Source organism: Thunnus thynnus, chromosome 19 (genome assembly GCF_963924715.1).
Source record: "Thunnus thynnus chromosome 19, fThuThy2.1, whole genome shotgun sequence".
NCBI lineage: Eukaryota > Metazoa > Chordata > Actinopteri > Scombriformes > Scombridae > Thunnus > Thunnus thynnus.
In genome coordinates, this window is record NC_089535.1 from 19,748,025 (window position 1) to 19,760,142 (window position 12,118).

General features: G+C 40.6%; 1 protein-coding gene across 3 annotated transcripts in view; it reads left to right on the forward strand.

Annotated features, from left to right (window-relative positions):
- The window catches only part of LOC137170906 (low-density lipoprotein receptor-related protein 2-like), a 30,440-nt gene extending 19,275 nt beyond the window's left edge, over positions 1 to 11,165 (forward strand). For all 3 annotated transcript variants that reach the window (XM_067574539.1, XM_067574540.1, XM_067574541.1), the window contains 14 exons: positions 700 to 912; positions 1,071 to 1,254; positions 1,331 to 1,532; positions 2,545 to 2,709; positions 2,858 to 3,112; positions 3,222 to 3,449; positions 3,697 to 3,831; positions 4,449 to 4,650; positions 4,742 to 4,867; positions 5,357 to 5,464; positions 9,445 to 9,681; positions 9,839 to 10,163; positions 10,479 to 10,575; positions 10,933 to 11,165. In XM_067574539.1, the coding sequence (XP_067430640.1) occupies positions 700 to 912; positions 1,071 to 1,254; positions 1,331 to 1,532; positions 2,545 to 2,709; positions 2,858 to 3,112; positions 3,222 to 3,449; positions 3,697 to 3,831; positions 4,449 to 4,650; positions 4,742 to 4,867; positions 5,357 to 5,464; positions 9,445 to 9,681; positions 9,839 to 10,163; positions 10,479 to 10,575; positions 10,933 to 10,998 (2,543 nt within the window). In that variant the 3' untranslated portion in view covers positions 10,999 to 11,165. The remainder of the gene's footprint in view (positions 1 to 699; positions 913 to 1,070; positions 1,255 to 1,330; positions 1,533 to 2,544; positions 2,710 to 2,857; positions 3,113 to 3,221; positions 3,450 to 3,696; positions 3,832 to 4,448; positions 4,651 to 4,741; positions 4,868 to 5,356; positions 5,465 to 9,444; positions 9,682 to 9,838; positions 10,164 to 10,478; positions 10,576 to 10,932) is intronic.
- The last annotated feature ends 953 nt before the right edge of the window (positions 11,166 to 12,118 follow it).

Below are 12,118 nucleotides of genomic sequence, written 5' to 3' on the forward strand. Positions count from 1 at the left end.
TTCATTCTGATATAGTATAACACTACCAGATACTTGAAACCTGAGAAACTTTGAGTTAAGTAAGCTGTTGCAGTGACCATTGAGTTGTTTCTTTTTTATTTTATTTTGTCATCTCATGGTAATGCACTTGTCACTGTTTTGGCTTCCCAGCAGCAACCAATTTAGTGCAATAAATGGGCAAATTTACAACTTGTTCACAATTTATGGAGTAGTTATACCTATTTTGGGTTTGTTTTTCTGACAACATAGCATGTGAATGCTTTTTCACAGACTGTCAAATCTTGGATCTTTTAAATGCTGTAAAAGTTCTTGAAATGTTATACTCACTGAAATTCAATTCTAGGTGGTTTTCATTGCATATTAAAATAACCTTATCGGACATCTTAAAGTATGATTGTTTGGCTCAGGAAATAAAATTCTATATTGGATTTTTAGTCACGTACAGAACTACAATGACCCAAAGGACTAATTTCTGCTGAACACCACAGAAAGTGATGTCATCAGTTCATGCCCTGTGCACCAATTATGAAACGTTGATGAACCTGTGTAACTATGTGAACTCAAAAAATGTTGAAAACAAAGTCTTGCAATATGTGATAACGTGTAGAGTGCTCATTCAGTTTTTGATGACAAAATAACCTTGGAATGCTTTAGCTTTTTGATTGTGGTATCATACTGTGGTCACATTTCCATCTCTAGACGAGCCATTGCTTCTAGCGTCGGTGCAGTCAGAACTGTTACTTCTGGGGGTCCATAGTGCCACCTTGAATCTTCTCTCCTCTGCCAATCGTCCGGTCTTCTCACTGGATTACAACTGGGCTCAACAGAGAGTTTACTGGCTAAGCCCTGACTACCAGAGCATCCGCTGGGCTGACATGAAAAACTCAAACAACAAAGGGACACTTATCAAAGGTATGACTGTATTAGGAATTCTACAATTGTGTAATTAAAGTATTTTAAATGGGTGATCAGTAAGATTTGAAGAAAATAATTAACTAATGCACCAGAATATGATTAACTTAAGACACCCCACCTGACCTGATTTGTATTCAAACAAAATCTTGTTACAGGAGTGAAGTCGGATTTCATCGCAGTGGACTGGGTCGGTAAGAACCTGTACTGGGTGGATGGACTGGTGGGCCAGATTCTGGCGGTGAAGCTCAGTGATGCCACAGTGAGATCTCAGGACTACACTGTGGTGCTGGGTGAAGATCTGGAACAGCCAAGCTCACTGGTCCTGCTGCCACACAGAGGGTAAGGCGCTCAGCCCTGGTAGCTTTACTCCTGAACTTAAATTAAAGTCTCAATCATTTTGTGTGCTACTTGTCAGGTTGATGTTGTGGTCAGAGATAGGCAGCACCCCTCAGATCGAGCGGTCTGGCATGGACGGTTCAAAGAGGAAGGTGGTGGTGAGCAGCGGCTTGAGCTGGCCCGTTAGTTTGGCCTTTGACCTCCTGGACAACAGGGTGTACTGGGCTGATGAGAAGCTGCGTTGCATCGGCTCAGCTTCTCTGGACGGAGACAACGTCAAGGTAAACACAATGGAGGGAAAAAGACAGATGAAAAGCCTAAAAACAAATTGGTTCCAAAGAGTTTAACGTTTTAGTCATCTGATGAAAACGCATCTGTCTGAGGTGTGTTCCACTCACTTCAAAAAGTACATGTTCTCATTTCAGTGGGTATGTTTCAGTTGATATGATTACAGCTAGTCTCCCAATAGTTCTGTTATTATTAGGAACCGAGCCCAAAAGGCAGAGGACTACTGTAAAACAGTAGTTTTACTACTACTGACTACCGTAAAACTACCGCTTTCAAACCTGTATCAATGGATTCGCAACAAAAATTCCTACTAAAATATGATTTTTAATGTAAGATTTGGCCAAAGTAATGGGATTTATGAGGAGATTTCACAAAAAGCGTACTCTAAAATCCTCCTCTCCAACTGCTCCTGGTGATGTCACTCCCTCAGTGCTGTGAAACTTTCCGCAATACACACTCATTATAAAATCACAGGAGGAGCAAGAAAAGACTTTAAAACTCACACTCTAATATCTCAAAAACAAAAAAAGATAGAAAAAACATGTAAATTCAAGATTTGTAGGTCAAGGTCTTGTGACTCATTTAACATTCAAATGAGGTCTGTATCTAAAACTATGTGGAAGCAGTAAATGTTCAAAAAGGTGTGGGTTCGCTCACACTCTCCATTCAAATATGAGTATTTTTCTGTGTCCAGCTGCAGTTTCTTTATTGTCTCTACACACCTGACAATACACATGTCAATCAAACTTTGACCAGGTCAGATGGGTTAAAAATCTTTCCTTTTCCCTGCAGAAAATTCTTATCCTGTCAAACTTTCAAAATAAAAGCACACCACACTTGTAAGAAATATCCCTCATTTTTAAAAAGCAAAATGATCTGATCCCGACGGGCCAGAGTGCGAGGTCCAGACCAACGCTGCTTGCAGCTTTAATTATTATTATTATTATTATTATCATCATTATTATTGGATAGTAAACAGTGATTGTTGTTGCCTTCTCTCACTAGATCCTCCAGTTAGCTGAAACTCCAAGCCCTTTCTCTGTGGCGGTCTTCAATGATCGTCTATTCTGGTCTGACACCAAGAGACGAACCATCCGCTCAGCTGACAAGAACAACGGGAAAGATCAGAAGGTTCTTCTGAAGAGACCAGGACAGCCATTTGGACTGAAAGTGAGTCTTCATCTTGGTGCGGTTATAAGTCCAGAACAGCAGTTTTCATTTTTTATGGACAATTTGCTGTAACAATGAAAACCTAAGAAGTTGCAAGGTTTCAGGAAAACAACTTGAGACTTGATGTGTATGTTTCCTCTCTCCGCAGGTGATGCATGCCCTTTCCCAACCAGACATATCCAGCCCCTGTGACCTGCTACACTGCTCCCATCTCTGCCTCCTGACCCCAGTAGCGAGGGGCAGGTCTGGAGTACCGGGGTCAGCAGGAGCTCCAGCAGTTAGGGGGCCTACAGCAGTCTGCCGATGCCCAAAGGGGCTGCTGCTTTCCAAGGACAAGATCACCTGCTCTCTGCCTTTGGAGTCAACCTTCATCCTGCTCTTGTCTCAGAAGACAGTCTATCAGGTGAATTGTCTCTTTGTGGTGTCAAGAACAGTTCTCCTTTCTGCTTGAATCTTAATTCATAAAACACAGTGCTGTTCTGTTGCTAATCTTTCTCTCCCATTACTTGTAGATTTACTTGCATTCTATGCGTCATGATGGTGTTGCTCTGAAAAAAATGCCAAATGGACGGGCTTTAGCCCTACCCGGGGTAACTGAGGCCTTGGGACTGGACGTGTCCATCCCAGGACTTTCCCTGTATGTGGCAGATGGAGGACAAGGATCTGTGAACGTGCTGAAGCTGAGTGGCACCAGGTCGAGACAGGGCCTGACACCTGCTGGACAAATCCTAAAGCTAAAGGTGGGCAGAGTTTACGTTTTCAAGGGAATAAGCAAGTTCTTAAATTCTGGAGTAATGTTATTTAAGATATAATTACATTACAATACATGTTTTTATATTTTCAGGCTTTCTGTCATTAATTTTAATTATTGATGCAGCCCAGCTACAAAATAGATTGTATTGACCATTATTAGAGTTAATAAAGCAGCCTTACAAGTTGGGTGTCATGACAGTCAGTATTTCCTGGTGTCTTGCTTTACCCAATAAGGATGATACTGTCACGGCTCTGGCAGTTGACTGGGTGACCTCTAACCTCTACTGGAGCAGCACTGAACGGCCTGATCTCCATGTGACCTCCCGCTATAACGGCTACACCACCTCATTGCTGCAGGGATCACTGAAGGTGAAGTACACTCGGCTGCACTGCTAACATTTTTTTTTTTTTTCTTTTGTTCATCCATGATCATCTTTACCCCTAACATTTTTAAATTCCCCTTGATCTCTGGCTACAGCTTCAAATCATATCTAGTCAGCAGGCAGCTCCTCCCTCCGACCACCACTGATGAACTCAGCACACTAGTTTCACTTCTGATCTAGCCCTGCAAGTGTCTGCTGTGGAAGTCTACTTCCCAAAATGTCTTCAAATAATAATTTTCTTTTATCCATGAAGAAAGTCAAAAGACATCCAGATTGGATGCACAGCTGGATTTTCTCAGGAGCCTTTATACTGTAAATGGTAAGTGAATGTAGATGTAAAATTAGTGTAACATTAAAACATTTACTCTAAGCTGCCACTTTAGTATTACATTAATAATCTAATAAAATAACAAACTCAGCAGAAACATCCAAGACCTCTGATGCATAATAAGGCAGTATATACAGTACAGTGTTCTCTCTTTTTCAACCCTCACCCGTCTTTGAGCTTCTGTCCTTTTTTTTTTTTTTTTTATCCCTGAGACCCTTTTTTCAACTGTTTTTTTTCTCACATAAATTTAGCACAGGTCATGTTTGTCCTTTCAGGGCACTACATCCATCGCAGTGCACCCCCCCTCAGGTCGACTCTGCTACACAGCGATAGTGACGGCAGGTGGAAAGAGCCAGACAGAGGTGGACTGCGCCTGGATGGATGGTCGTAACAAAGCAGTGCTGTGGAGGAAGTCGAGCATCCCCATTTCTCTGGTCTTTTCCAATAAAGGAACCGTAATCTACTGGGCTGACACAGGTGAGAGGTTAAAAGTCTTTATGACTTTGTTAGAGCATATTTTTTGCTGCTCTGGCTTCTGTGTGCATCTGTCTAATTACTCTTTCCCCAGATGAGGGCATAATCAGCTCCCTCGGAGTGGATGGCTCAGGCTACAAACAGTATAAAACAGGGCCAGGTCTCCTCATCTCCTTCACACACACTGAGAACATCCTTCTCTGGGTCACCCTGGACAAAGGTAAGGATGGACTTACTTCTTGTTTTGGTGGGTTTTCAGGCAAATGGTCTTGGGATTCCATGGCTGAAGACTGCAGCACCCACAAAGCCTTAAGGGAAAGTCATAGGGCTTGGTGGTGTTCTTTCTGTTACACTCTAATAACCTGTTGAGTGCCGTGTCATACTTCACCTCCATTTTCATTAGTCTTTATCGCCTTCAGGCAGCAGATGGCATCACAGACTAATGTAAAAATGAATTATTCATTCAACTTATTCTTGGCTGTCTGTGCTGCTACTTTTCCTCTCCATCAGGACTGTTTTTGTTTCAAATCTTGCTATACCGTTTGATTAGTGAACATGCATTACATATTTAATTACTACCCTCTCTACTTAGCACCTTCTGAATACTTGATCCTTTGTGTTTGCACTGTTGACCCTTAAGTAGTTGTTTAAGCTTTATTTATGCTTGATTTAGAATTCTTTTTTTTCCATTTGTTTCTAACCTGTGTAGATGTTTCCAAACTGTGGTTCAGCGACGGTCTCCAGCCTAAACAGCTGTGGTTTGAGACAAAAACCAACATGGTAGAAGTCAGAGCCTACAGCAACGGCAGCCAGTCTGGTAGGAATCTATGATTGCGTGTGTTGCTTCCAAAAAAAGAGAAAAGAGATTATGGAAAGCCCATGACTTATCATCACAATTCTCCAAAACAAAGTTCTTGACGTACTTCACAGCATACAAGACATCATGATAATTTGAACAGTTTTGGAAACAGGAAGCAAGATACAAATGCAGTTTACTTGGTCAGTGGTCAGGCTATAGTCTGCACCAGGGTGACAAGAAGAGTCAAAATATGTAGTCAGGGGGAAAGAGATGCTTTCTGGCAGGCAAAAGAAGCAAGTAGAAATTACTTTAAAGCAACGGCAACATACAATATTTATTTAACTGGCACTTACATCTCTCCTCTGTATAATGTATACTGAGGTTCAAAGCAAATATAGCAGAACACTGAGCAGGCAGGTGAGGGGAGACTGGCTGACTAGACAGGAGGTGTTTCTGAGCCTCAAGAGGGACACCAATAACAATAAAGCAAGGAATTCCCAACAGAAATATGCTATAACAAAAAATAAATTAAAGCTAAATAAAACACAGCAAGAGTACTGCTGCACAGATGGGCCTTGATAATGTGAGTTAAATTCACAAAAAAGCGAGTCTATGTATAACAGACACACTGGTAGCAAAAGCTGGTTACACTCCTCGGCATAGCCTGCTGAACAACAGTCTCTATCTTCAGTTATTTCAGGCTGGGCATCAGCTCTCATTGAGTTAAAAGGTCATTTCAATCAGGAGAGACAAGTGAATGGAGAAAAGATATGGTTATTATACAAATAGAAATGATAGTCATTAAGTCTTTGGTGCTTGAATTCCAAAGGGACATCATCCCTGAGCAACCGCGAGATAGGAGTCCAGACGCTGATGGTAATGCTGGTGGTGGCTGATGACTTCGATGAGACTGAGAGCTGATGAAGCGATGGGACTGATGATCCTGCAGAGACTGGGCGGAGATGGGGAAGTGGAGGGGAACGTGTAACAGCTGCACGCTAGACTATTTCAGAGAGAGAGACTTATTTAAAAAGACAGCAACAAGATGATAGGCTAAAAATGAAGGTGTGCTGCTGTGCTATTGGATAGAAATGATCACCTGATGACTGCTGAAACTCAATTTACGCCCCCGGGCACCGACAGCTAGGAAATAGAGTATATTAGAATAGAGATGAGAATGACAGGGCGGTATGAGCAATAAAACTACAGCCTGGCATGCAAAAGATAGTCTTCCTGACTGAACTTTCGCTAAGCTTCATTAAAACTTATCTTGCAAGGCAGCTGGATTTGCAAGATCACAATCACGCGAAAAAATCCATCTTGTCAGGCTTCAAGTTATGCGCTTGTGTCCAAACCACTGGTGGTTCAGACCAATCAGAATCCTATGAGGATTCTCATGATCTCGCAAATCCAGCTGCCTCACAAGGTAAGATGGCAATAGACAGATGGTTCATCCAATCACCTGCCAAGTATTTTTTGAAAGTGCCTGCCCTTTTCCAAGGACGACTTCTCAGATGGTTCTGTGTAACAAACCATCTGGCGCATCAATTTATATTAAAATGCCTTCAGGCTAAATCCTGCTGCACTCCAAAAGTAGTTAATAAAATCTTACGAGTTAATTTTAAAACTGAAGGTTAATCAATAAAGAGAACCAAGGATTGGAAATATATGATATTGTTTCTTTCTTGAACATTACCAGAAACAGAATTGCAGTAATCCAATCAAAAGAGTTGCAGCAACATATATTGATGACAAAGGCAAAAATAAGCTTCCAAACCTTTAATGGTTACAAATGCACACACTTCTGTGAATTGTATCAAAAGAAACATAGCTGCACAATTATATGCACCTGTTTTCAGTCACGACAATGCCAAGACGATTTACAACGAGAGGCAAGATGACCAGTAAACAGGGCATTTCTTTTACCAGAACCAGTCCATTAACATCTAATTTTGCATGTCATTTGGAGTGGAGTGTCTTTCTTATACCAAATGATTGATAGGACTATTTATAGTTTGTGTTCAGGTAAATACTGTACAAATTTGGCAACAGTAGCATGTATGTAAAAAGAGACCGGAATCTGAGATCCAATCAGAGATACAAACAAGTTTAAAGCTTCTCCAAAGGCCCACAACATGTGTGTAACTTCATGCAGGTTGCAGTCTCCTAACCACTTGGACATGTAACATCATTTGAAGATTCTGTTGGATTAAAAGTGCACAGTTGATGCTGTTGTGAAATTGTGAAAGTGGCTTGTAAACACTGAAATCCTTGTTACATAATATTGCATCATAATGCGTTAATTCCTGCCAGGGATTGTAATGCCAACCCAAAGGCTTATAGCAAACTGCCAGCTTAATTTCTAAAAGAGAAGTATGCCAAACTAGTTTGTTAGTCATAAATCAGGAAGTACACCATCTGCACAGTTACATTTTCACCTGGATTTTTCTGTCCGTTTCTGAGTGGAAGAAGCAGATAAAGTGTGTTATCGGACACTCCGGGCTGAATGAAAAGACTCCACTTAGGCTCGGTTTGAGTTGAATAGCTGAAAAGACTGCAGAGTGATGTGATACCTGCAGGGAGATGGGACTTGGCAAGCTGTGAGATTCCAGTCTGTTACTCTGTGTGCTGCAGTGAGAGAGTGATGGTGAATCGAGCTCTAACATACGCTCGCATAGTACTCCCTCTTCTTCCGTTGACCTGTCACACGCACTCTTGCTGTGTAAACATTTGCATGCAAAAGTTGTGCTTCCAAGTAAAGCTTGTGGTTTATTTGTTGATGACATGACACACTGTTAGCTAGCTTGAATATACTGCCATATAATGACATAATAATATAATATGCCCAATAATGACATGTGTCTATAATGCTCTTATTAACTTTAATAACGTGCTGTATAACCACTGAAGCAACATCTAAATCTGAGATACACAGCCACCTGAACTTCTTTTGGGAACAACTGAAGAGGCCAATGACATTGCAACATGACATGACATTACAAGACACACTCTTGAATGATGGAGTGCTAGAATAATGTCTGTGAACAAATTCTGCAAACACAATTTCTGCAAAAACTTAAGTGTGAACATACACAATAAGTGAAGATACAAATACTGGGAATGTTCCAAATACTAAAACTCTGACACTTTGCTCAAGGGAAAAGTTCTCTTCTTCAAGAAGTATAATTTGACTAAAATGACTGTTTATTCATGAAAGAGTTCTTGTTAGTCAAAGCAACTCTTGGAAGACACTGCAGGTGCACAAGTAGCCTTAAAATTTTTTAGGAAAAATGACAGCTGAAAATTATGACTTATTTTTGTATAAACACCTATAATGTCACAAATATAGCAAATAGAGGCCCCATGAATGCATCTATGTGCACAAAAGCAGAAATGTGAATATGAAGTCTTTGCACAATATTACAAAACCATGTCAGCATTCATTCATTTGCTCACATCCAAAAGTACAATGCTGTCTTCCACAGGTCGCAATTATCCGTAGACAAATGTCAACACACCTCTCTGTCACGTTTTCTGGATATTACCCAAACTCGTTTCCTCAGTCTGGCACTGGAAGTGTCCTTACTGTGCCAAGCATATTATATCATTACACACAGCCCTAAGGCCCTCAGGTGTGCTTTATTAAGCTATAACGGACATTGCCAACATTTACATGGGGGGAAGTCTAATGATGGATCTAGCATGCACTATTCTTATTCCCACATAACTCACATATATACATACTGTATGTACAGTAGACATGGGAACCTGTCTACCCACAATAGAACACTTTATTTGTGTGAAACAATGTGAAGACACATCTCTCACACTAGAATTCATTTTAAATTTTATTTGAATTCATTTCAAATTGTATTCAAATCAATGAATATCTTTGGTGTACAGCTAGTAATTATTAAAGATAAAGTCTCTTCTCATGCCCTCTATATCATACCTCAAATATTTATTCATGTGATTTGCCTTTTATCCATTTCCTCCAGGAACTAACGCCTGCACCAAAAACAACGGGGGATGTGTCCATCTGTGCATGCCCTTTCCCGGAGGGCGGACATGTAAATGTGGCCGGGGTTTCTACAGTGTCAATGCCACTTCCTGTGACCCGCTACCCCACTGTCCCACTGGGGAGGAATCCTGCTTCGATGGTAGCAAATGTATCAACAGCAACAAGTTCTGTGATGGACACGTGGACTGTCTGGACCAGTCGGATGAACAGGACTGTGAGTTTTCATACAAATGGAGAAAAAAAATCTGAAAAGGGGTATTAAGAAAACTAAATAATACAGATCTTATCTTATTTACCAATACATTAGAAGTATTTTTGGTATCTTGTGGCCCTCTCAGATGCATAATCACTAACTGTGAATCTCTCTTCAGGTCCAAACACAAACTCAGCCTCTTTCGGGATGAAAGCCAGCGATGGCCGTTCTCCTCAGTCTTCCTCCTCCTCTCCTCACCCAAATACCCCAAAGGACTCTTTTCTCTCAGTCAAGAAAGATTCTGCATCTTGTGACCTCCATCACTGCAGCGGTCATGGCAACTGCATCACAGAAGGCAAAGTCACTCGCTGCCAGTGTGCAGCTGGTTACAAGGGAGAGTTTTGTCAAGAGAAAGAGACTGAACGGAGCCACGCGGCTGTAGTCCTGGGTGTCTTCTGCCTTGTCGCTGCATTAATGGCTGCTGCTTTCATTTTTGCTAAAAGGTATTGACCATGAGAGTGTTGTGTTTTGCACCTCGGCCAGAGGGGTGTACTTTAAATGAGTGGTGGGCAGAAATGCATTTAGGCATATTTATCCAGTTTATTTCTGCTGCAGCAGCACTTTTCTCTGGTTCACACTTTGTGATCCAGAGAGGAAACTAAATATTAAAGTCAGTTGCTATAGTGTTTGGTTTGAATTAAAACCTAAAGTGACTGTTGGACCTGTGCACCACTTAAGACCTGCTCTGTGCCACATAATTCTGTGACCCATGTATAGATTTAAAACTTCTCATTTTTAAAAAAATCTTTTTTCAACAGGAGAGCCTGGATGTCCATCAGAAGCAGATCCATGGAAAAAGAAACTCTGATGGCCAACATGGGTCTGCCTTCTGAACAGTCCGATTCCGACTGTGAGGTAAAACAGGGGAGGGAAATTCATCTGCATAATGAATGATGTGTTTTTGAGTTTAAAAATACGAACCATTAATGTGTCTTACTTACCTACTAAACCCACAGAGTTTGGGTTAGGGCCACCAATATGATACCATATCATAAAGATCTGCTAATTTACTGTAGAATCATCCAGTGTTTTTCTTTAAATTGACTAAAAGGAAGTTGAATGCAAGTTTATAAGATAAGTAACTTTTTTGGTTACAAGACCAAGAAGTTGGGTTAAAAAAATTGGTACATTCTAAAGTATATGTCTTCATAGTTTCCAATTACTGTTTCTGCTCAGTTATTAAAATTTCAATTTTTTTTTCTTCTTCCTCAGGAGCTGGAGTCGCCAGTAGACATGAAGAACCCCCCACTACCATTAAAGCCACTCCAGCTCAAATAGACTGTTCTGCATTCACTGACAGGGAATTTGGCATCGAGTAAACATCTGGTGGCTGATGATGTAGCTGTTATACTATGTCTATGAGTTTCAACATGCTAGTGTAAACTGTCTCTGTGTGCAATAAAAGTGATAAAGGATTACCCAAAAACCAGACTGTTTATAAAATACAAGAAAATAACATCAGAAGTTTCTAAGGTGGTTGGTCACTAATTCTCAGCAGCTGCTGAGAGATATTTGATAATTTTCTTACAGCTGATTGGTTAGTTTCAGGGCCATTTAAGTGTGATGTCTAGATACTAGAATAAAATAAGCAGCTTGTACAGTAGTGTGTTTTCATAGCATTCACTCAAGGAAAATGGCCTGACAAAGATGAGTCAGCTTACTTTTTATGGCTTTTAACAACCCAACATAACTGAATCAACAAACATACAGGAACAACAGATATAAGGAAGTTTCACATCCTGCAATTTCCCCTTCACATCCCCGACACCAAGCAGACAGATTTGTCATCATGACTGATCTCTGCACACTTAACTTTGTCTGTCATTGTTTAGCTCTTATGTCTCTCTCTAACCTCTTATTTGTGTGTATATTGCATATCTTACTTATGCCCCTGTCATAACACTGCTTCGATGTTGTCAGAACTGTGTTTGTTTAACTGGTTATCATGCAACACTGTTTTGTCTGTAAGCCACACTTAATAATTTAGTTTGTTTATTGTGTCCCTGTGCAGAATAGTTTTGTTTTTCATAAATCATAAAGATACAAAACCCCAACAATTATATTAGAGCCTGACAACCTAAAGAACCTTCTTGTCAGTTTATGTGCACTGCCAAAATGTTATCACAGCTCTCCAGGTTATAGTCAGTAGCCCTTTTTCTAGTCTATCAGTTTCGAGCTAAGGCTTCCGTGTGACATTTTGGTTCCAGTTTGTCCCCATTCTTTGTTCCTTAGACACATATTTAGCATGCATCCCTTTGTTTACAGTCTTCCACCAGCCATAGCTGATCCAGAGGTGGTCAGGAAACATTTTTTTTTTTTTTTTTTTTTTACTGCTTTAATTGTGTGATAGTATCCTATTCTGCCCAACAAAGCTGAAGGGCAGTAAAGGTGCAAGGCA